This window comes from Solanum lycopersicum, chromosome 4 (assembly GCF_036512215.1).
Source record: "Solanum lycopersicum chromosome 4, SLM_r2.1".
In the NCBI taxonomy this organism is placed as follows: domain Eukaryota; kingdom Viridiplantae; phylum Streptophyta; class Magnoliopsida; order Solanales; family Solanaceae; genus Solanum; species Solanum lycopersicum.
In genome coordinates, this window is record NC_090803.1 from 4,943,216 (window position 1) to 4,968,764 (window position 25,549).

Sequence of the window (25,549 nt, forward strand, 5' to 3'; positions counted from 1 at the left end):
CCTGAGGCCTTCATTGACATAGTGCACCTTTCATGTATTTGTTGTATATTGTAAAGTAATCCTAGTAACATGCCAAAAATTGGAAAATTTATTGGATAATTTGAATGTCTAAAGCAATAAAACAAAAGAAAACAGAACAAAGCTAGGAAAATTTCCATGTAGCCTAATCCTAAAAGTGTCATTTTAATTAAAAAAAATTTGGCTAAGATTGTAAGATTTCAAAGTGAAATTGGCACTGTGTGAATGTGTGTTTTTGTGAAAAGGGTGATGATGTGTGTAAATAAAATTTAAGACTTGCTTTTATAGTACATTTTCTCAAAGTAGTTAGCAGTGAAAGCTCTCCCACTAATTTTTTAATGTTTGAAATTTTCTTCACAAATAATTTTCACTACCTATTTTGAACTACCATAAAAAATGAAAGTAAAAGGCATTTCCTCGAGCCTAAAATATCTTTCATATTTCGCTTTTCGATATTCAAATTATATGAACTTAATTTGATCAGTATTTTAAAATGTGTAATTTTCATGACCGTATTAATTAATATTATAAGAACTACAATATATAGTACTTTTCATATAGTTTTCAAATATCTAAATTTTATTTTTAAAACAATGACTTAATCTGATCGAATTTAGTTTAAAAGATTAGTAAAACTGACTCTTGAAAAGGGAAAAATTACGTATAAATTGGAACAAGAAGGAGTATGGTTTTAGTTGGGATGCAAAATTTTCTATCTGCATTTTTTGTTGTGTTTTTTTTTTTACAAAAAATTATTTGTAACATATATTAAACATGGCATACATTATAGTTAGTTGATCTGCCTTATACTATTTTAACATTTAATAATAAAGTTGTCCTTTTCAAGACCTTTTTTAAAAAAAAAATACACTCAAAAAGTATGTCATATGTAACGGTGAACTATTCGGAGGTTTCAATGAATATGACGCTCTTGATATAATATGGAAGAAAAAGTTAAACCGATATATAAAACATTTCGTTAGCATAATTTGATAAAAGACTGCAATCCTCATAGGTGTGATACAAACAGTTTATTATTAGTTTAGTGATTGCTTTCACGGCTCGAACTCGTAACCTATAAATTACATGAATATAACTTTACTTCATTTAATATTGATATATATATGGTAAGAGTTTCAAAATATGAGAGTTCATTAGCTACATAATAATACGGGAATCATCTCATAATCAACACATGCATCATTATATGAAAAATCACTACGAAGATTTAATTTGACTATTAATTCAAAATTTTACATACGTATTATTTCAACTTTTGTAGACATAAATATTGAACATTGACATGTTGTAATGCATCTCTTATACATCACTCTACGAAAATACTCAATAAGATGTGATGTAGGAGTGATAAGCAGGCTCATCCGGTCAAATATGAATCGATTGAAAATAAACTATATATAAATGGATAAAATATTTTATCCGTTTATTTTTTATTCGACCCATAATTAACAGGTCGAGTTTAATCGTTACTCGTTTTTTAAAACCATTTTGCAAGTCCTAGTGTGGTGTGGACATTAAAAATGTGATTAAATGCATTTACAAAATAAAGAAATTTCATGGTTGGTGGATGTTAGTTTGCAAAAATGAAGCTAACTTTATTCAGAAAAAAAATGTCATCACTTTGACTTATGCATAAATACAAAATTTAGATATTTTTTTTAGTGTTTCTTTTTACTATAAAATATTAATTATGCCAATTAGAATGTGTTCGTTAGAGAAGCTGGACCTAAGATTTATGAACGAGTCAATTTTTTAATTTTATTCTATTTTATTGTTGATTTGTTTAAACACTCTGTAAAAACTCTATCTAGAAGCATGTAAAAGCTCCATTGATGATTCTGGGAACAAGCAGAATTGAAGAGAAAACAGAATTGAAGAAGAAGAAGTAGTGTTATTCACTTCCTCACACTTTACAGATGCTACATATATATACAAATGTGCAGTAACAAACTTCACACCTTCCACTTACACATTCCACTCATACGCACACACACTAACTAATGGAATCTAATCCTAACTAACCACGTGAACCTGCTAACTAACTAACTGCATTAACTGAAAATGGGAAAGTTAACACTCCCCCTCAAGCTGAAGGGTGCAGTATATTAAGCACACCTAGCTTGCCTAACAGATGAAAATGTTGAGCTTGACTCAATCCTTTGGTTAACAGATCAGCAACTTGTTGATGTGTGTGTACATACTCTGTTTGAATCAATCCAGTCTTAACTTTATCTCTAATAAAATGGCAATCTATCTCAATGTGCTTGGTTCTCTCATGAAACACAGGATTCGCAGCTAATTGAATAGCAGATTTGCTATCACTCCACACTGTGATTGGCATTTGTATTGATACATTGAGCTCATTGAATAAGCCTATCAACCATGTTACTTCTGCCACTGCTGAAGCCATGCTTCTGTACTCAGCTTCAGCTGAACTTCTAGACACTGTCTACTGTTTCTTGGACTTCCAGGACACTAAAGAATCTCCAAACTTTACTATGTAGCCTGTTACTGACCTCCTAGTGTTAGGACATGCAGCCCAGTCTGAATCACACCAACATGTTAATGTTGTAGCTGGTTGAGCCTTTAGCCATATGCCCTGACCAACTGTTCCTTTCAGATATCTCACCACCATGATAGCTGCTTCCCAATGAGATCTTTTTGGATGTTGCATAAACTGACTTAGTGTTTGCACTGCATAACTAATGTCAGGTCTTGTGATAGTAGCATACATCAATTTTCCCACTAATCTTTGATAAGCTGAATTATCTGTTAGCACATCATCTCCTTGTAATCCAGCAGTTTGATCAAACTCTACTGATGTCAACCTCAAATTAGTTTCTAAAGGTGTGTTTACAGGTTTTGCACCACTCAATCCTGTGTCAGAAATCAGCTCCAATATGTATTTCCTTTGATTCAAAATGACACCTGTTCTGGACCTTAGCACCTCAATCCCCAAGAAATATTTGAGTTCTCCTAAATCTTTGAGTTTAAACTTCTGATGTAATGCTTCCTTTGCTTCTCTGATTAACAACTCATTGTCACCAGTAATGAGTAAATCATCAACATAGATCAGAACAATAACCATCCCCTCTGGCTTCTTCAAAGTGAACAATGAGTAATCATAAGAGCTTTGGATGAAGCCTGCAGATAACAAGGTGTTAGTTAATTTGATGTTCCACTGTCTAGATGCTTGCTTAAGTCCATACAAAGATTTGAGCAATTTACAAACTTTGGTTGATCCTTGAGATCTGAAACCATCAGGCATTTCCATATACACCTCCTCATCCAAATCTCCTTGTAGAAAGGCATTGTACACATCCATTTGATAAAGAGACCATCCTTTTGAAACAGCCACTGCAATGACACTTCTAACAGTAACCATTTTTGCTACTGGTGAAAATGTATCATGATAATCCAATCCTTCTTGTTGACTATAGCCCTTAGCTACAAGTCTAGCTTTGAATCTTTCTATGTTTCCATCAGCCTTGTATTTGATTTTGTAAATCCATTTAGAACCAACAGTATGTTTACCTAAAGGTAAATCAACCACTAACCATGTCTTGTTATCTTCAAGGGCTTTAATTTCTAACTTCATGGCCTCAATCCATCTTGGATCTTTACTAGCTTGACCAAATGTATGAGGCTCTACTGAATCTGAGAAATTGGCTAGATAGCTATGATACTTTGGTGACATATGATCATAACTAAGATGGTTTGCCAAAGAGTACTTACTATTCTGTCCAACAGCAGTAGTCATATAATCCTTCATCCAAATAGGAGGTTTGGTATGTCTAGATGACTTTCTAGTAGAAGCTGAATCAATAGTTGAGTCTGAAACTGTCATCTCTTCATTCTGAATGTGCAACACTTCACTAGGAGCATCATTCAAGTTAGTGGAAATCTGTGTGCCTGCTTGTATACAATCATCAGGTGTTGTATCTTCTAAATCATTTTCTTCTTCAAAGCTATCAGGTAACAAGTCTTTGACAGGTTCTTGTGAGAATTTTGAAGTGGCAAAAGGAAAAATGTGTTCTTGAAACACTACATCTCTATTGACTAGGAACCTTTTAGTCTGTAAATCCATTAACAAATAACCTTTCTGAGTTTCTGAATATCCCATCATGATCACAGGTTTTGCCCTTTCTGAAAACTTGTCATTTTAGGAATAGCAGAAGCATAACCAAGACAGCCTATAACTCTTAAATGACTGATATTAGGAGGCTTAGAGAACAGCATTTCATAAGGACTTTTGTTATGGAGATTGAATGCTGGTAATCTGTTAATCAAATATACAGCTGCTTGAACACAAATTCCCCAGAATCTAAGTGGCATACAAGACTGAAATCTGATGGCTCTTGCTACATTCAATATGTGTCTATGCTTCCTCTCCACTACACCATTTTGCTGTGGTGTGTGAGGACAGCTACTTTGATGTATAATGCCCAAGCTTGTAAACAATTCTTTGCACTGAGAGTTGAAAAACTCTGTTCCATTATCTGACCTTACTATCTTGATGATACATCCAAATTGATTCTTTATCAAAGTAAAGAAATTCTTTATAGCTACTATAGTTTCAGATTTGAGCTGTAACAAATGTAACCAAGTATATCTGCTGTAATCATCAACAACTGTAAGAAAGTAGTATTTCTTATCAAATGTGGGAACCTTGTATGGTCCCCAAAGATCCATGTGTACAAGTTCAAAGCATTTAGAGGTTTTTGAAACACTGATAGGAAATGAAAATCTAGTTTGCTTAGCTAATGGACAGACTGAGCAACTAGTAAGTGAATCAGTGCTTTTATCATGTAACAGATTTAAACCATGTAGTACTTGGTTTGATGGATGTCCAAGCCTTCTATGCCACAACTCACAGTCTTGTAATGATACCTCTGCAACAATTCTCTGAGGATTTTGAGCTTCACATTTGCCCTTCATGCTAGAATCATTTCTGAATATGTATAGGCTTCCTTCTTCCCTACCAATCCCCTTCACCCTGCCTCTGTAAAAATCCTGAAATATACAGAACTCAGGGTAAAAAGTAGCAAAACAAGACAGCTCCCTAGTTAACTGTGATACAGACAATAAATTGAACTTGAAATCAGGTACACACAACACATCTTTGATCACTTCATTGTTAAACAAATGTGTATCTCCTATGTGTGTTATAGAGGCCTTATCACCTGTGGGTAAGTTCACCTTGTCTTGATGAGAACCAGCTGTACACTTACCATTTTTTAGTAAATGCTCATTTGTTGTAATATGATGAGAAGCACCAGAGTCTACTATCCAACAATGAGAGGCAATATTAGTTGAAAAACAATTTGCCATACCTGTCATGTTGACCTGTTCACTTCCTTTTTATCCTTCCCCAACATATCTATTATTTGCTTGTATTCTCCATCAGTGAATGCATGTCCTCTAGCCATAAAAGTATTGTTTACTTCATGATGACTAGAAGAAGCTTCTCCAGAGTTCTCTTTGCTTACATTGTTAGCTTCTCCAGCATAGTTATGACTATTTCCTCCATATGAAGAATTCATTTGGCCTGACCTTGAGTTATTGAATCCAGACTTCTTTCTGTGTTTCCAATCAGCTGGATAGCCAATTAACCTGTAGCAATTCTCTTTAGTATGTCCAGTGTACTGACAATGTTCACATCTTTTTCCCTTATTGTTTTGATTTCCTTGATTATAATTGTTCCCTCTGTTAACATTCATAGCTACTACATCAGAAACCTTATTAGCAATGGACACACAAGCAGTTTGTTGTTGTAGTTCATCCTCTATAATCATAGCATATGCTTGATTAATGGTAGGAGTAACACCTTTTAGCAGAATTTGTCTCTTAGCCTGTTCATACGATTCATTCAAACCACTAAGAAACTGAATCAATCTGAGCTGATACAGATGATCAGCATACTCTTTGGATTTTGGACAAGCACAACTAGGAGAGGGTACAAATGCATCATATTCCCCCCACAAGTTTTTCAATCTGGTGTAATATGATGAAACAGAATCAGTGCCTTGTGAGAGTGTGTTAATCTCTCTGTGTAATTGATAAATTCTCATTCGATTTCCTTTATCAAAACCTCTCCTTCAAGTCTTGCCAAACTGTATAAGCACTAGTAGCATACACTATTCCATTTAATAGATCTTCACTAACTGAATTCATCAACCAAGATAATACGATTGCATTACATGTCTCCCACTGCTCATGTAACTCATCTCTATACAAAGTCCTGCTGCAAGCTCCTGTAACAAATCCAATTTTCCTCTTTCCTGTCAAAGCAATTCTCATTGATCTACTCCATACTACATAGTTTTCAGGCCCTGTGAGTTTGATAGGAATCAAAACTGCACTTGAAGCATTTGATGGTCCTATGTAAAGAGGATTGTTTGGATCAATTCTTCCTATAGCCATTGTTGTTTTCTTTGCAGCCTACACGATTATGATCTACTGTGGCTCTGATACCATGTAAAAACTCTATCTAGAAGCATGTAAAAGCTCCATTGATGATTCTGGGAACAAGCAGAATTGAAGAGAAAACAGAATTGAAGAAGAAGAAGTAGTGTTATTCACTTCCTCACACTTTACAGATGCTACATATATATACAAATGTGCAGTAACAAACTTCACACCTTCCACTTACACATTCCACTCATACGCACACACACTAACTAATGGAATCTAATCCTAACTAACCACGTGAACCTGCTAACTAACTAACTGCATTAACTGAAAATGGAAAAGTTAACACACTCTATATATTTCTATTCACCTTATATTATAATAAGAATCGTTGTATCACAATATGTCTTTGTATACATATTTTTTTATTTTTATGATATCCATATTAGAGTATGACTAAATTCGAAGTTATGTATTATATAAATCAGACGAGCATAACTTATAGGTGAAAGGTGATAATATATATACCTCTTAACTTTACAATTTAGAGTTAATATATAGTACTCCAAATTAGAAGTGACTCACTTATATTTTATTGTTATAAAAAATAATAATTGGTTTTTATATATAGAAAAAATAGTTTTATATTTCTTATTTTTGTTCTTAATATGATGATAATTTGCCACATGAATATCTTTATATTCTTTAAATTATTATATATTTCAAAGTCTTTTTTTCTTCCTTTTTTTTTTTCATTTTATGCCCGGTCAAATATTGTTATTTATATTAAAGTTAAATAGGTTAGAAACAAGGAGATGATCTAAATTCCTAATTAGTCGTAACCCATTAGATAGGTTAGTGACCAATACCTAAACATAGGAATTTAACAAACATTCCTAACATTAAACACATAAAATTATTTGAATTAAATTCTCAAGTTAGTTAAATTAGTTAGACATATAGTTTTAGTTAAACATGGTTTATCAGTGACGTATGCAGAATTTTTATTTTAAATAATTTGACGTCAATGTTAGAAGAAGCAAGCAAACAAATGTATTACTAAATAACATCATATTATAATAAGCATAATTCAATACGATATTACGACTCTGAAGAAGAGATAAGAGTAACAAGTAATAAATGGCTAACCCGTTAGGGTGACTGAGTTGGTGCAACAGGTGATATGTCATGAAGGATGTCAGCAAATCGATTTCCCTTGCCAAAATTTTCTTGATAGAGTTTGTTGCATTAGACTTACATGCCTAGAATGATTTACATCTCTGCTATGATTTGTGAGTTATTGTACATAAAAAGGCTAAAAAGGGAGGGAAGAGGAGTTAAATCCAACATCAAAACAGAGGCGTTGATATGATATACTGAAAAAACATAAACTAACAATAAATTATTACACTTCAATCCCAAATAAGATAAGACTCGACTATGTGAACATTAGTTGACCATGATACTCCAATTTAATATTCTCCAATCGTAAATAAGTTAGGGTCGCTCAACTATGTTGCTCCATTTAAATTCATCTCGATTTTAGGATATCAGAGATATGAAGAGAAAAAAAGATTAAATGTTAGTCATTTTCTTGGAGAGACCACAAAAGAATGATACATTACACTCAAAGTTCTAATTTAGGCACAATTTTGCCAATTGTAAGACTATCCTTATTTATTTTAGTTACTTAATCGAAATTGTGACTGCTTTTAAGGCTAATACAGGCGGTGGGTGCTCAATACCGGCGTGATCTTTAAATATCATTTAGTTACTATGATATCCAAAATGATCATTTAAACAACTGGAAAAAATATGTTTCACGTCAATGTAAGATGTCCATGAAACATAATAGGAACGAGTTAAAAGTATTTTGTTATCAGTTGAGAGTTCAGACCAAGTAAGGTGCCTAGATGTGCATTCTCAGAGTTGGAGTATTTACTTATAGCTAAGAACCTGAGGCCAAGTTTATGCATCATGTTTATATATTATGTCTTAAATTTATTATTTCTTGCTTGATTAAAAAAGCACCAATTAGTATTGTTCATTTGATTAATGTTTTCTTAAATTTGCTGATCTATTAATTGACAGCTGTAAAGATGCTTGTTTTATTCAATCAGAACAAATAAAAAATAATTGGTGCTTAAAAGGGATTGGAAATTCATTATTATATACCTACAGGCATAGTTATCCAGATCTGATTTCATACACAAAACTAGCATTGACTTAGTTTTTTTTCAGTAAGCAAATAATTTATTCATAAACAGTAACATGGTGTTGGAAATTATAATTAAAGAGTGTTACTAGGGTATCAAAATGTGCAGGTTTGAACGGAATTTGAAAATGTCAAAACAAGTTGAGTTAATAAATGAGCAGATCATTTGTTCCGCTAATTATATGTTGTTTGGGCTGAAAGTTTTTGAGGTTAAATTAGGCCCAAGTGTCATATCTTTACATAATAATGAGCAGGTCATTTGTCTCGTTTGTATGATTTGGGCTAAAATGAGATAAAAATCGAGTCACAACCCAACCTATCTAATTATTAGTAAATTTTGTATTTTAAAGTATTTTCTTAGCACCAAAAATTTTTTCTTTCCTTGCAAACATAGCTTGTTCATCTTCAAACTTCTCACTTACAATATTTTGATTTAATCTTGCATACTTGATGGCAGCTTACAGTGCTGTAATTTCTCTTATTCGAACTCTTGATGAACGAAATATTCATGAACTCTTTCATGGTCACACTGCTGAAGCACTCGATTCTCTTCGTGCTATTGCTGAATATTTCGAAAAAGTTCTTGATGAATTTGAACCTGGAAAAATAAAATCTTTGGAGGAAAAAATCAGAGATGCTGCTAGTGAGGCAGAAGACGTTGTTGAGCTGAAAACTCATCAAATCATCGAAGGGACAAGCTGGACTTTTGGAATTTTACAACACCAGGATTTGCTACCAGTTTTTGAAAAAATGGATACAATAAAGAAACAAGTGATGGAGATTGTTTCTCATGATGCTGATCAAATTCTTGAATTATCCGGCGATTCCATGATTGACACTTCTTCTAAAAGTTATGCATTGCTGTCAGATAAGTTGGAAGATGATATCGTGCGGGGAATTGATGATGACTTGCAGATCATAATTAAAAGACTGACAGGACCACCATCAGATCTAGACATTGTCACAATATCAGGCATGGGTGGCATTGGCAAAACAACACTCGCTAGAAAAGCTTACGATCATCTCACAATCAGGTATCACTTTGACATTCTTGCTTGGGTTACAATATCTCAAGAATTTCAATGTAGAAATGTATTGCTAGAAGCTTTACATTGCATTTCAAAGAAAACAGATATTGTGAACGCAAAAGACTATGATAAGATGGATGAGAATGAGTTAGCTGACCTGGTGCAAAAGAACCTTAAGGGTCGAAGATACCTTGTTGTTGTTGATGATATTTGGAGTAGGGATGTTTGGGATAGTATAAGAGGAATATTTTCTAATTACAACAATGGAAGTCGAATCTTAATGACTACTAGGGAAAATGAGGTAGCAATGTATGCAAATACTTGTAGCCCTCATGAGATGAGCCTTTTGAGTGCAGGAAATGGTTGGAAGTTAGTTTGTGATACGGTGTTTGGACCAAAACATGATCATCCTCCCGAATTGGAAGAAATTGGAAAGGAAATAGTAGAAAAATGCCAAGGACTACCCTTAACAATTTCAGTGATTGCAGGACATCTCTGTAAAGTGGCCAGGACATTAGAAGGTTGGAAGGATGTTGCCCGAACCTTAAGTGAAATCATTGCTAGTCATCCAGATGAATGCTTAGCAGTGCTCGGTTTGAGTTATCACCACTTGCCTAATCACCTCAAACCTTGCTTTCTATCTATGAGTAGTTTCCAAGAGGATTTTCATTTTGAGACTCAGATATTGATACAATTATGGATTGCAGAAGGTTTCATAAGGACTTGTGAAAATGGTAAAAGTTTGGAGGAAGTGGCAATAGATTATTTGGAGGACCTTATTAGCAGGAACTTGTTACAGGCTAGAGAAAGGAGATTCAATGGTGAGATAAAAACATGCGGAATACATGATCTACTGCGTGAGTTCTGTTTGACAGAAGCTGAAATGACAAAGCATATGCATGTTGAGAGAACTTACCCTACTCTTCCAACACAAATGCATAATGTTCGTCGCTTCAGTTTTCAAACTGAATATTATTCCGTTGATGATTGTTATAAGCTATTACCTCCTGCTTCTAGATCTATCTACTTATTTTCTCGATTGGATCTACCTGCTTTACCCCGTATTAAGCTTCACAGGAGATTACCGATCTATTATCATGATCCTATAATATATGAATTTTTCTCTCATTTCAACCTTCTCAGGGTGTTGTCCATGAACAATAATTATCTTTATTTCGAATCATTTCCGCTTGTGATTACAAAGTTGTTTCATTTGAGATATCTCCAAGTTAGATTTAATGGCAATATTCCTGAATCAATTTCAGAGCTTCAGAATTTGCAAACTCTAATTTTTAGAGGTAATAATAGTTACATGTACAGTATGACTTTTCCTGTAACGATATGGATGATGAAGAACTTGAGGTATATACATCTAGATACATCCACTTATTTACCAAGTCCTGGAACACAAAGTCTTGTGACAGGGATGCCAAATCTACAGGAATTTTCTGGTCATTTTAAAGACGAAGTCTTTTCTGGCATTCCCAATATAAAGAGATTGATCTTTCGCTTACCTTATTTCCGAAAAAGTATTCTCGATCAGCTCCAATTGGATATGTCTAGATTGACAAAACTCGAAGCATTCAAGTTCTATGGTTCAAGTTTTTATCGATGTTCCTTAAAGAGATTTCGTTTTCCAACATCACTTAGGAGGTTGTCTTTAACTCGGTGTAGTGATTTTTTATGGACAGACGTATCTTCAACTGTTTTGATGTTGCCAAATCTTGAAGAGCTCAAACTTAAAAATTGTCAAACCTTGATTGATGAATGGAGATTGAGTGACGAAGACAAGTTCAAAAGCTTGAAGTTGTTGTTACTGAGTGGCTCAAGTCTTAAGCGTTGGGAAGCTAACAGTGATAACTTTCCAAATCTAAAACGCCTTGTTCTGAAGAATTGCTACAGGCTGCAAGAAATTCCAGCAGATTTTGGCGAAATCGGTACTTTGGAGTCAATTGAGTTACACAATTGCAGCACTACTGCTGATGATTCTGCAAGAGAGATTGTACAAGAACAAGAGGACATGGGGAATTATTTCCTTAAGATTTACATCCATAACATTCGCGGTTAGTTCTTCAGTTCGCTCATCTTTATTTAAATCTTACCTCCTTGAAATGAAGATGAAGCTTATTTCGCGGGATCATGTAATGCTATCTTCCAAATGCAGATCAATCTTTTAGTTTATATTTTGAAAAGTAAATTTTTTCGTTTTTATGTTCTGATCGTTTGTTAAATTCATTTTTAGGAATAAGCATGTTTAATACATTTCTGATTCATATTTTGTAAAACAATATTTATTGATGTACTAATATCTATCTTGTGTTATGTGATTATTCGAAATGGAACAAGGTTTTCCACCTATTATGCATAGCATATGGAGTATAAGAATCGTTGGTTTCACTCTGTTTTCCTCTATTCAAGTACTATACATGTTTTACACTTGATACCAATCAAATGACTATATAAATATGTTGCTTAATTTGGATTTAATTGACGTCTATGTACTCCAAATTTGAATTTTCACAAGTAAATACTTAAATTTGTTGAAAATTAAAAAATAAACATATGCATCCTACGTCGCATAATACACATGTATATGTGAGTATTTTTGTAAAGGTCGGAGTATATGTGAGTCATTTTTGTAACGAGAGTATATCAACTCTAAATAATAAAGTTGACAGATTTATGACTACTTTAGCCAATTATAATATTGGCATAATACATAAATATATCCTTTAACTTGACTTCAAGTTACATTTATGCCCTTACTTAAACTTGTATAAAGTTGCACAAATAGACACACATGTCCTACATGTCATCCTATATGTCATTTTTTGTGTTTGTGTCGTGTAGGACTCATGTGTTTATTTATCTAAAAGTTTAATAGTTAAAGTTTCTATTTGTGCATTACGAAAGTTAGAGATCAAAGTTAAAATTTGAAGCCAAGTTTAAGATCCAATATATGTATTATGTCTATAATATTTACTGCTTATTACTATTTTTTCTATAAAGACTAACATGGTGCTGGAAATTAAATTAAATACAACAAGTAACTGAAGTTCATCATTCTCTCAATCGCCCCGATCGTTGAACGTTAGACGCGCTTAAAGCCCATAAAAGTTGAGCCTCGAGATGTTTCGCGAGTCCAGAAAATACCTTTTAGAACACTAACAATCAACCTATGTGCTATCAATTAATTGTCAACTGTAAAGATGCTTGTTTTCTCCAATCACAACAAAATAAAAAAATTGTGTTTTAAAAGTTATGGGAAATAAATGTTACAGATCTGATTTCACACACACAACTGGCATTGACTTAGTTTTTTTAGTAAGTCAACTAATTTATCCATAAACACTAACATGGTATTGGAAATTAAATTAATTAAAGAGTGTTATTAGGGATGGGCTGAATTTGAGGATGTCAAAACAAGTTGAGTTAATAAATGGATAGGTCATTGGCCCAATTATATGTTATTGGGGCTGTCCAAATTCGAAAATTTTATATTAAAAAATTACTCTCCTTGCAAACAGAGCTCGTTTATCTTCAAACTTTCCATTTTTACAATAATCTTGAATACTTGATGGCAGCTTATAGTGCTGTAATTTCTCTTCTTCGAACTCTTGACGAACGAAATATTCATGAACTCTTTCATGATCACACTGCTGAAGCACTCGATTCTCTTCGTGCAATTACTGGATATTTCCAAAAAGTTCTTGATGAATTTGAACCTGGAAAAATCAAATCTTTTGAGGAAAAAATTAGAGTTGCTGCAAGTGAGGCAGAAGATGTTGTTGAGCTGAAAACTCGTCAAATCATCAAAGGCTCAAGTTGGACATTTGGAATTTTACAACACCAGGATTTGCTACCAGTTGTTGAAAAAATGGATACGATAAAGAAACAAGTGATGGAGACTGTTTCACATGATGCTGATCAAGTTCATGAATTAGTTGGGGATTCCTTGATTGACACTTCTTCTACAATTAATCCAATGCGGTCAGATAAATCGGAAGATGATATCGTGCAGGGAATTGATGATGACTTGGAGATCATAGTTAAAAGATTGATAGGACCACCGTCTGATCTAGAGATTGTCACAATAACAGGCATGGGTGGCATTGGCAAAACAACACTCGCTAGAAAAGCTTATGATCATCTCCAAATCAGGTATCACTTTGACATTCTTGCTTGGGTAACAATAACACAAGAATTTCGGAATAGAAATGTCTTGTTAGAAGCTTTACGTTGCATTTTAAAGTCAACAGATAGTTTTAATGCTAAAGATTATGATGATAATGAGTTAGCTGACCTAGTGCAAAAAAAACTAAAGGGTCGAAGATACCTTGTTGTTGTTGATGATATTTGGACTAAAAATGTTTGGGATAGCATAAGAGGAATATTTCCAAATTACAAAAATGGGAGTCGAATCTTATTGACTACTAGGGAAACTGAGGTAGCGATGTATGCAAGTACTTGTAGTCCTCATGAGATGATCCATTTGAGTTTAGAAAATGGTTGGAGGTTACTTTGTGATAAGGTGTTTGGACAAAAATATGAACATCCTCCTGAATTGGATGAAATTGGAAAGGAAATAGTAGAAAAATGTCAAGGACTACCCTTAACAATTTCAGTGATTGCGGGACATCTCTCTAAAGTGGCCAACACATTAGAAGGTTGGAAGGATGTTGCCCGAAACTTAAGTGAAATCATTGCTAGTCATCCAAATCAATGCTTAGGAGTGCTCGGTTTGAGTTACTACCACTTGCCTAATCGCCTCAAGCCTTGCTTTCTTTCTATGAGTAGTTTCCCGGAGGACTTTCAGGTTGATACTCGGAGATTGATCCAATTATGGATTGCAGAAGGTTTCATAAGGACATCCGCTGGAAGTCGTAAAAGCTTGGAGGAAGTGGCAGAACATTATTTGGAAGACCTTATTAGCAGGAACTTGATACAAGCTAGAAAAAGAAGATTCAGTGGTGAGATAAAAGCATGTGGAATACATGATATACTGCGCGAGTTCTGTTTGATTGAAGCTGAAATGACAAATCATATGCATGTTGAGAGAACTCACCTTACTCTTCCAACCCAAAAGAATAATGTTTGTCGCTTCAGTTTTCAAACCGAATCTTATTCAGTTGATGATTGTTATAAGCTAATACCCCCTGTTTCCAGATCTATCTACTTATTTTCGCGATTGAATCTACCTCTTCAACCCTGTATTAGGCTTCACAGGAGATTGCCCATCTACCGTCATGATCCAATAATACATGAATTTTTCTCTCGTTTCAACCTTCTAAGGGTATTGTCCATCTTCAATACAAATGGATATTTCAAGTCATTTCCACTTGTGATTACAAAATTGTTTCATTTGAAATATCTCCAAGTTCGATTTGATGGAGATATTCCTAACTCAATCTCAGATCTTCAGGATTTGCAAACTCTAATTTGTAGTAATTATTCTTTCTATGTAAATTTACCTAGGGAGATATGGATGATGAAGAACTTGAGGTATATATGTATGGGGGGAGTCACTTATTTACCCAGCCCTAGAAGAGGAAGTCTTGTGACACGGATGCCAAATCTTGAGGAACTTTCTGGTGTTTGTTTTACGAGTTGTACAAATGAAGTCTTTTCTGGCATTCCCAATATAAAGAGATTGATCATTCATGTACCTTATTTCAGAAAACAATTCCCCCATCGGAAATTGGATATGTCCAGATTGACAAAACTCGTAGCATTCAAGTTTAAAGGGTCAACTCTTTTTCAATACACCATCAAGGGATTTGGTTTTCCAACATCACTTAGGAGGTTGTCTTTAACTTTGTGTAGTTTTGTTTGGGCAGACATATCACCAATTGTTATGATGTTGCCAAATCTTGAAGAGCTCAAACTTAAACATTGTCAAACCTTGAGTGATGAACAATGTGATGAATGGAGTGATAATTGGGGTTATAATTGGAGATGGACTGATAAATGGAGTGATGACTGGAGATTGAGTGATGAAGGCAAGTTTAAAAGCTTGAAGTTGTTGCAATTGAGTGGCTCAACTCTTACTCATTGGGACGCTAGCAGTGATAACTTCCCAAATCTAAAATGCATTGTTCTGAAGGAATGCCACTGGTTGCGAGAAATTCCAGCAGATTTTTGGGAAATTTCTACATTGGAATTAATTGAGTTACATGATTGCTGCACTAGTGCTGAGGACTCTGCAAAAAATATTGCACAAGAACATGAAGATAACATGGGAAATAATTTCCTTAAGGTCGACATCTATAATTACAGTAAGTTGTAATCAGTTCTTCGATTCTCGATCTCATCTTTCTTAAATTTTACCTCCTCCTAATTAAGATGATAACTTCTACATTTTATCTTGCATATGCAGGGAACTAAAGCTTATTTTTAGGACCATCTATGTTATTTTGGAGCTGATATGAAACTTTGATGATTTAACAAACTTCGGGTTCTAACAAAGGACCTGGTCGATGAGAGATTGTGTATGTGAAAAAAAACAGAAACACAGTTGTCTAAAAGCTGCCACAACTGCCAACTCTGTTGTGACTGGTGCATGTCTTTTCATAGCAGCAGGCTCAGCCAATGGCTCGGTCCCAAGGGTTTGTGTCCAATTTATATTAGTCTCTTCTCTGACCAAGGGTAGGTCCGCCACTGGATGTGTGGGTGCAGCAGAGTTGCTGCAATTTGTTCTTCTCTTATCTTTGAGAACTGTAGTTGGTGGCTAGAGCTAGCCTTGTTGGGTTCTTAAAGTCTAGATCAACTAGAGTTAGTTGGTTTAGTGGGCAATAAAGTTATTGCTTAGTTTCTATTGTAGTAGAGTTGCTACAGTAAGGGGGAAAGAATTAAGAGTTTAAATCCTAGGTTGCAAGAGTTTGTAATCTGAAGTTTTGCTCCGTTTTGAGTGAAATGGAGTTTGAGTTGAATTCTTGTGAGTACAGGGTCGTGATTTTCATCTTCCTTGAGCAAGGAGTTTTCCACGTTAAATCTTTGTGCTTGATTTACTTTGAGTTATTTATTTTCTGCATTATTATTCTGTTGGAGGACCTGGTGCAGTGATAACTCGTGGACGCATACATTCTAACAATCTAATGCCCTCATCCAAATGCAGAACGTTATAGTTTTATATTTTGAAAAGTAAAATCCTCTGTTTCATGTTCTGAACGTTTATAAAAATTCATGTTTTAGGAATAAATAAATATGGGCTGTTCCTCAATTGAAAAATTGTAAACAGTAAAGATGGGTTTTTCCTACAATCATAACAAATAAACACCCAACTAACATGATTAATTAAAGGATGCTATACAACAAGTTGCTATAAAAACAAATGATTATTTGTAATCTTTTATTCTTTCACTCTACTTCTTCAATAATTATTTTGTTCCAATTTCTCTTCTTGCAATTTGATCTGATGGCAGCTTATAGTGCTGTAGTTTCTCTTCTTCAAACACTTCATAAACGAAATGCACAACTCTTTCATGGTCATACGGCTAAAATGCTCGATTCTCTTTATGCTATGGCTGAATATTTGCAAAAAGTTCTTGAAAATGCTAGCAAGAGTAGATCGATTTGACACTGAAAAGATCAAATCTTTGGAGGAAAAAATAAGAGTTGCAGGTAGTTATGCAGAGGATATTATTGAGCAGAAAAATTCTCGAATCATGAAAGTCTCAAGGTGGACATTTGGAATTTTAATACACCATGATCTGCTAAAAGTTGTTAAAAAAAATGGATACAACAAAGAAACAAGTGATGGAGATTGTTTCTCACGAAGCCGACCGAATTCTTGAAATATCTGGAGATTCCTTGATTGCCACTTCTTCTACAAGTTATCCAATGTTGACAGACCAGTTGGAAAATGATACTGTGCAGGGACTTGATGATGACTTGCAGATCATAATTAAAAGATTGACAGGACCACCGTCGGATCTAGACGTTGTCTCAGTATCAGGCATGGGTGGCATTGGCAAAACAAAACTCGCTAGAAAAGCTTATGATCATCTCACAATCAGGTATCACTTGGACATTCTTGCTTGGGTTACAATATCTCAAGAATTTCAATATAGAAATGTATTGTTTGAGGCTTTACATTGCATTTCAAAGAAAACAGATATTGTGAATGCAAAAAATTATGATAAAATGGATGACAATGAGTTAGCTGACCTGGTGCAAAAGAACCTATAGGGTCCAAGATACCTTGTTGTTGTTGATATTTTATTGACTACTAGGTGTATCTCAAAACAGCGGTGGTCAATCTTTAACAATGAAGTAGTAACGTGTTAGACACAATTCTTGAATTTGAGTATAGATTCATAGCTGTTTGTTGTTGGTTTCCTCATATGATAGCGCTACTGTTTCCTCTAATGATTTACTGTTTCTTATTTATTCTTTTGCAAAATGTGAGGTTAATTTTGAACTTTAAATAATCTACATGCTCTCCAAGTGCTAATCTCTCATTTTTGTTATCATTGCATGTGATACCAATTCGAGTTAACTTTGGACTCTACTCTTGCATATCCTTGAGTCGTCTCGAGTCATCCTTATATTTGCAGCGAGAGAGAAGCTAAAACAGGCCCCAGAAAGCCCAAAAACAGGCTGATATACCTGTTGTATACAGAGATATACAGTCTGAAATATAATGGTATACAAAGTTTGAAGTCCAAATTGCAGGCTGAAATATGCAAAAAATAGTGAAAATTACACGAGTGAAGGTCTTTTATTTAATAATTACCACTTTTAAGTATACTTTTTATTTATTACCATTTGTGTCAACTTTTAGAAATACTTATTTAAAACAATTTTAATACATGTTTAATACACTACTAATTCATAATGCAAGCGTCAGTTTATAATTTTTCTTAAAACTTATATGTCATACAAATAAATTATAACTATTTTGTAATACACATTTAATACTTTTTTTTTAATAACTTGGGCTTTTATTGAGTGAGATCAGACATGATGAAAGAGATGATGAGCGAGGCATGTTTGAGGATTGATTTATGAAGGGTAATAGCAATGGTAATCAGTCAATTTAGGCGTGTTGGGGAAGATGGCGTGTATTGAGGAAGATGTCGTGTATTGATTGAGTAGTTATTGGACAACGATAAAGTAGGAATTTAATTAAAAGCAAATCCTTATTATTTAGTTTTTGTTTTAAAAAAGGTAACTATATAATGTGAAATTTAATTAATAATAATTTATTATTTATTTTAAAAACCGTAAAAATCATTAATCAGTAAAATTTGGTAACTGAAAAAATAAAAGTAAATATTTAAACATATTAATTATTATTATTATTTAAGTTATTTCTAGTTTATTTTAAAAAAGTATGGCTATATAAAATTTCTACCCACCTAACCTCTCTCCTTCTAATTCATTTGTAATTATGTATTATATATATTACGGGTGTTTATATCGACGTACTATTTAAGATCTTGAATTGCATCCTCTCCACTCCTTCAAAATTAATTTTGACTTTTAATGGCAGCGTATAGTGCTGTAATTTCTCTTCTTCAAACTCTTGAGCAGAGAACCCCAGAACTAATGATTCGAGATCAAACCCTCGAATCTATTCATGCTACTGCTCACTATTTTCATGATGTTCTTGAAAATATTAGAAGATTTGACCATGAAAAGATCAAAACTTTGGAGGAAAAAATTAGAGTTGCTGCTAGTGGCGCAGAAGATGTTGTTGAGTTGAAAATTTCTCAAGGTTCAAACTGGACATTTGAGAATTTGATACAAGTGGCTGAAAAAATGAATACAACTAAGCAACAAGTGATGGATATTGTTTCACATGATGTTCATCAAATTCTGGAATTATCCGTGGATTCCTTGATTAGCACTCCTTCAACAAGTTATCCAATATTGTCAGACTCAGATCAGTTGGGTCTTGAGGATGACTTGAAGATAATAATTAAAAGATTGACAGGACCACCATCGGATATAGACATTGTCACTATAACAGGTATGGGTGGCATTGGCAAAACAACGCTCGCTAAAAAAGCTTATGATCATCTAACAATCAGGTATCACTTTGACGTTTTTGCTTGGCTTACAATATCTCAAGAATTTCGCTGTAGAAATGTATTGTTAGAAGCTTTACATTGTATCTTAGGGAAACCAGATTCCTTTGACTCATATCCTTATGATGAGAATGAGTTAGCTGACCTAGTGCAAAAACAACTAAAGGGTCGAAGATACCTTGTCGTTGTTGATGATATTTGGAGTTCAGATGTCTGGGATAGTATAAGAGGAATATTTCCTAATTACAACAATGGAAGTCGAATCTTATTGACTACTAGGGAAAATGAGGTAGCGATGTATGCAAATAGTTGTAGCCCTCATGAGATGAGCCTTTTGAGTGCAGAAAATGGTTGGAAGTTACTTTGTGATAAGGTGTTTGGACCAAATAATGATCATCCTCCTGAATTGGAAGAAATTGGAAAGGAAATAGTAGAAAAATGTCAAGGACTACCCTTAACAATTTCAGTGATTGCGGGACATCTCTCTAAAGTGGTCAGGACATTAGAAAGTTGGAAGGATGTTGCCCGAACCTTAAGTAAAATCATTGCTAGTCATCCAGACAAATGCTTAGCAGTGCTCGGTTTGAGTTACCACCACTTGCCTAGTCGGCTCAAACCCTGCTTCCTATCTATGAGTAGTTTCCCAGAGGATTTTCGTTTTGAGACTCAGATATTGATCCAATTATGGATCGCAGAAGGTTTCATAAGGACTTGTGAAAATGGTAAAAGTTTGGAGGAAGTGGCAATATATTATTTGGAGGACCTTATTAGCAGGAACTTGTTACAGGCTAGAAAAAGGAGATTCAATGGTGAGATAAAAACATGTGGAATACACGATCTATTGCGTGAGTTCTGTTTGACAGAAGCTGAAATGACAAAGCATATGCATGTTGAGAGAACTCACCCTACTCTTCCAACACAAAAGCATAATGTTCGTCGATTCAGTTTTCAAACTGAATATTATTCAGTTGATGATTGTTATAAGCTATTACCCCCGGTTTCCAGATCTATCTACTTATTTTCTAAATTGAATCTACCTATTGTACCCAGTACTGAGTCTCACTTGTCATCGCCCATCTACCGCCATGATCCTATAATACATGAACTTTTCTCCCATTTCAACCTTCTCAGGGTGTTGTCCATGAACAATAAAGGTGTACCCTTCGAGTCATTTCCACTTGTGATTACAGAGTTGTTTCATTTGAGATATCTTCAAGTTCATTTTGAAGGAGATATTCCTGAATCAATCTCAGAGCTTCAGAATTTGCAAACTCTAATTTCGAGTGGTACTTTTCCTTTCGATATGACTTTACCTATGAAGATATGGATGATGAAGAACTTGAGGTATATACGTCTGGATCGTCCCACTTATTTACCAAGTCCTGGAACACAAAGTCTTGTGACAGGGATGCCAAATCTACAGGAATTTTCTGGTCATTTTACAGATGAAGTCTTTTCTGGCATTCCCAATCTAAAGAGATTGATCTTTCATCTACCTAATAATAAAAGGAGTTATAGATGTTGGCAATTGGATATATCCAGATTGACAAAACTCGAATCATTCAAGTATTATGGGACATTTTTAACGGCGTACCGTGTCAAGAGATTTTATTTTCCAGCATCACTTAGGAGGTTGTCTTTAACTCAGTGTAATGAATTTTTTGAGACAAACATATCTTCAACTGTTGTGATGTTGCCAAATCTTGAAGAGCTCAAACTTAAACAATGTGGAGACATGTTAAAGACATGGAGATTGAGTGACGAAGACAAGTTCAAAAGCTTGAAGTTGTTGTTACTGAGTGGCTCAAGTCTTAAGCATTGGGAAGCTACCAGTGATAACTTTCCAAATCTAAAACGCCTTGTTCTGAAGAATTGCTACAGGCTGCAAGAAATTCCAGCAGATTTTGGCGAAATCGGTACTTTGGAGTCAATTGAGTTACACAATTGCAGCACTACTGCTGATGATTCTGCAAGAGAGATTGTACAAGAACAAGAGGAAATGGGGAATTATTTCCTTAAGGTCTACATCCATAAAAGTCGGAGTAAGTTCTTCGATTCTCTCATCTTTGTTATTATATCTACATCCTTCAAATAATTAAGATGGTGATTTCGACATTTTATCTTTTGCATATACAGGGAAATGAAGCTTATTTCAAGGGACCATCTAATGCCATCTTCCAAATGAACAACCTTTCATTTATAACTTGAAAAGTAAAATCTTTCGGGTTTTTTTCCTGTTCTGATCATTCGTGAAATTCATGTTTAAGGAATAAGCATATTTAATACATTTGTGATTTTGGTATTTTGTAAACTGTATATATTGATGTACTGTAATATGTATTCCGTGTTATGTGATTATTCGGAATAGACATTTTTTTCAATATATTATGCATTGCCTACGGCGTGTAAGAATCGTTGATTTCACACTTTGAATCTGTTTTCCTCTGTTCATTTACAATACGTGTTTCTCATTGAATTACATAACTGTGACACTACTGTTGAGGATTCTACACGACATATTGAACAAGAACAAGAGGCTGAGTAGAAATTCAATTGTTTGCGGCAATATATATTGTCACTAAATATCTCTTTGGTTGTAGTGATTTGACATACCACATTTCATTGGTATCCTAATAATAGTCACGTCCTCATTGTCTGCGACCACGATCTTTGAATGATCCACAATGTTTATGATCATTTTTTAAGTTGTTAAAATAGCTTCTTCCTCTTACACAACTTCCACAACAATATTTTCCTTTTACATTTCCTCTATAAGTACTCTTTTCCTTCCATAATCATTCAATTGTGCTTGATTTTAATTAAAAACCTTCCAATTGCTCAATCGTCATAGAGTTTAGACATTTAGATTCTCAATAGCACACACTACATAATCAAACATCAGTGTTAAAGGGCAAAGGATCTTTTCTACCACACACATCGTCTACTTTCTCCCCCTACCTTTTTATTTGATTCACACGGAAATTAGAAATGAATTCGGATTCTTTCAATATTTTTAAAAATTCAAAATAATCATTCTATCAAGCTCCTTGGAGAAAATTTTGTAGAATCTGACTAGAACAATAGAGTAACAACAATACCAAATATCTTTTAACGGAGTAAAAAGTGTTACAACTTGATAGTGTCATGAAGAGACTACTACCACACCTTCAAAACAAGCTAACACTCTTTTATTTCACACAACTCACCACGATATTACTCTGGCTGTGAGTACGATTGATTTAGCTAGTTGGAGAGGCAAATCGTAAGAGCTCTTCATCCCTCTCAAAAGCTAACATGTCTTGTTTCTTCATGCTACATGTTAGATTCACTCCATCTCTATTTTTATCAGCCATCAAAAAAAACATGTTTTTAATTGGTGGATTACTTGTTGAAATTGGTGAAATAACTTTTTCAGGCTTTCCCCATCCAAAGTCTACCTCATATGAGGGGAATGTGATGAGGCTACTAAACCTATAGAGATCATAACATGAATTGTTGACTAACAAATCATTTGCTTTTCTATGTTGTTCAAGTGTTATAGGAAGTAGTTCTTCTATTTTAGCATTTTTGTATTTTTGTTTGACTTCTTCCTTCTCCTTTCTTAGTTTACTAACAACTCGTGCTAAATCCATTTCTTTCTCTTCTTTTGTTAGTATAGAAAATAGAGAACAAATGTTTCCCATAGTGTGTTTGGGCAATGGAGGGCGTAAGTTTACAGCCTGATGAAGTAAAGATGGACGAATGGAGTCTGAATTTACCAACTTTTTTGTAGCCATGGCGCGTTGGTAAAGGAATGCAGACACAACTTCTGTATCACTTGGATTTTGTACTTCTGAATCATTAATAACCCTAGCTTTCAGCGCGGTTAATTTGGATGATGAAATAGAAAAACCTTTGGACACACATTCTTCTCTTTGTGGCACGATATTGTTGTTAGATACGTTTGATGAGTCCTCATCTTTCGCAGGTGGAAAATAAAAGGATCCATCAAACTTAGGACTTATCGGATATATTTCTGAACTTAATGGATTACGCGCTATAGTAGCCCAATGGTTCATGAAGTTGCCAAACGTGTATCCATCCCCAACCTTGTGTGACAAACACATACTGATCGCGATTCCTCCACAATTAAAGTGAGTGAGTTGAAATACTGCAAGACTACCCTCGTATGTATACTGATTATTAATAACTTCTGTTGGATAGACCAAATTATGTTTTTCAAAATAGGGGTGGTTGAAAATTTCAGACATTGGACAATTTATTTCTGTAACGAAGAATTCAACTCCATTATCGTTACAATCAATAGAAATATTGTCATTCAATTTCCCTGCAAATGGATAGTAATTGGTCAAAACTTTTGAAAGGGATTTTTCAAGATGTTGAGATACAACATTATTTGGTTTATTGGACCATGTGTTGCTCAATTTAGGGTAAAAAAGGGCCAATGGAATATAAATGCCACCAACCATTTGATCAAGATAGGAGAGTTTGGGACAACGAAGTGAAATTGGAGTAGGTGAATATGGTTTGATTATTTTTTTACAAACTGAGGATACAAGTCTTGATACACTACTACTCATATTTTGTTTGATACAAATTTTGTTTGAAATATTCAAGAAAATTATGTAGTGTGTATTTTGTACATTAACTAATATACTACTTTATATTTATATATATATGTAGATGAATATTAAAGAAAACTATTTTATAAGCAATAAATTATTTAGACTAACCTATTAAAGGGTCTACATTGTTAGCTTTTAGGAGTTGTCAATATAAATAGTGTACTCTAGACAAATTAACACTACATAGGTGACAATTTACAAACAAGTGGGGTAGTTACTTCTTTCGGTTTTAATTTATTTATCTTGTTTTATTTTTTAATATTTTCTTTTTTAAAAAAATCTATTTTCCTTTTTTATAATTATTCAATTTTAGTTTTTCACCAAATATATTTAAAATATCACAAAATTAAAAGATATTTTGATAAATTTAACATATCTTTAATTTATAATCACAGAATTAAAAAGTTCTTGATTGGGTTCATTTGGTTGCTAGGTAGAAAGTGAATTACGCAAATATTAAAATCAAATATAATTAATACCAGTTTTAGTAGAGCATTGTTTTTGTTGTTTTGTATAAATATTTGCTAAACACACTTTCTTCATCCTTGTATATAATAAAATTTATTAATTTAAACGGCTAACAAACATTTAGGTGATTAAAATATGTATGGGGTAAGCAGGATGCCAAACTGCTACCACACATTAATTAGATTTAAGTAATAATAATAAATTTCTTAAAGCTACACATTTTAGACAAGCCTAATTGATTTATGAGTAAATAAGCTGAATTAATAACAAATTGGTGGTGATTTTTCAAATGTGTAGTAGTTGAAATAATAAAATTAAAGTTGAAGTAGAATTATAAACTACTATATATAGTGAGAAATAAAATCATATATATTATTTTTATTTAATTAGCATCTATATTATTTCAAACATTTAAAAATGTTATCTCAATCGAATCCTTCAAAGATATTTGCACAACTAAAATAATGTTACTAAAATGATGTATGTCCTTCAAAATTGTTTTACGGAAAAGGGTTTAAAATATCTTCAAAGTATTGGAAATGGTATAAAAATACCTTCCATTCACCTATTGGCTCCAAAATGCCCTTCTCATCCATCTATTGGCTCCAAAATACCTTGTCATGCATCCACCTTCGAGTTCAAAATTGACAACTTACTTAACAATTTTAAATTTAAACTATTTAAATATTTTTTCAAATACTTGGCGCTCAACTAAATAAACCCATTACCCAC

The 25,549-nt window shown here is 33.7% G+C and overlaps 5 protein-coding genes across 5 annotated transcripts; 3 read left to right on the forward strand and 2 right to left on the reverse strand.

Annotated features, from left to right (window-relative positions):
- Positions 1 to 5,375: 5,375 nt before the first annotated feature.
- On the reverse strand, positions 5,376 to 6,462 carry LOC138347839 (uncharacterized). Its single transcript, XM_069296385.1, has 2 exons — positions 6,131 to 6,462; positions 5,376 to 6,033 (listed from the first exon to the last, which is right to left on the reverse strand). Exons 1-2 carry the CDS (start codon positions 6,460 to 6,462, stop codon positions 5,376 to 5,378), a joined length of 990 nt encoding a protein of 329 aa, XP_069152486.1.
- A 2,653-nt stretch (positions 6,463 to 9,115) lies between these two features.
- LOC101265123 (putative late blight resistance protein homolog R1A-10) lies at positions 9,116 to 11,761 on the forward strand. The gene has a single exon (XM_004237100.1). The coding sequence runs from the start codon at positions 9,116 to 9,118 to the stop codon at positions 11,759 to 11,761; it is 2,646 nt and encodes an 881-aa protein (XP_004237148.1).
- Positions 11,762 to 12,623: 862 nt separating this feature from the next.
- On the forward strand, positions 12,624 to 16,683 carry LOC109118745 (putative late blight resistance protein homolog R1A-3). Its single transcript, XM_019213303.3, has 2 exons — positions 12,624 to 15,968; positions 16,070 to 16,683. The coding sequence occupies exons 1-2, from the start codon at positions 13,133 to 13,135 to the stop codon at positions 16,075 to 16,077; spliced, it is 2,844 nt and encodes a 947-aa protein (XP_019068848.2). The 5' UTR covers positions 12,624 to 13,132; the 3' UTR covers positions 16,078 to 16,683.
- Positions 16,684 to 19,069: 2,386 nt separating this feature from the next.
- On the forward strand, positions 19,070 to 22,157 carry LOC101264815 (putative late blight resistance protein homolog R1B-23). Its single transcript, XM_019213304.3, has 2 exons — positions 19,070 to 21,766; positions 21,861 to 22,157. The coding sequence occupies exons 1-2, from the start codon at positions 19,180 to 19,182 to the stop codon at positions 21,866 to 21,868; spliced, it is 2,595 nt and encodes an 864-aa protein (XP_019068849.2). The 5' UTR covers positions 19,070 to 19,179; the 3' UTR covers positions 21,869 to 22,157.
- Positions 22,158 to 22,963: 806 nt separating this feature from the next.
- LOC101264207 (acylsugar acyltransferase 2) lies at positions 22,964 to 24,304 on the reverse strand. Its single transcript, NM_001329392.1, has one exon. The coding sequence runs from the start codon at positions 24,302 to 24,304 to the stop codon at positions 22,964 to 22,966; it is 1,341 nt and encodes a 446-aa protein (NP_001316321.1).
- Between the last annotated feature and the right edge of the window lie 1,245 nt (positions 24,305 to 25,549).

Excerpts from the sequence above, each read along its gene's own strand:
- LOC138347839 (XM_069296385.1), bottom strand. The coding sequence starts at position 6,462 with ATGGCTATAGGAAGAATTGATCCAAACAATCCTCTTTACATAGGACCA. Across the intron at positions 6,034-6,130 it reads TGGCAAGACTTGAAGGAGAG|ATTGAAAAACTTGTGGGGGG; the intron begins GTTTTGATAAAG and ends ATATTACACCAG.
- LOC101265123 (XM_004237100.1), top strand. The coding sequence starts at position 9,116 with ATGGCAGCTTACAGTGCTGTAATTTCTCTTATTCGAACTCTTGATGAA.
- LOC109118745 (XM_019213303.3), top strand. The coding sequence starts at position 13,133 with ATGGATAGGTCATTGGCCCAATTATATGTTATTGGGGCTGTCCAAATT.
- LOC101264815 (XM_019213304.3), top strand. The coding sequence starts at position 19,180 with ATGGCAGCGTATAGTGCTGTAATTTCTCTTCTTCAAACTCTTGAGCAG.
- LOC101264207 (NM_001329392.1), bottom strand. The coding sequence starts at position 24,304 with ATGAGTAGTAGTGTATCAAGACTTGTATCCTCAGTTTGTAAAAAAATA.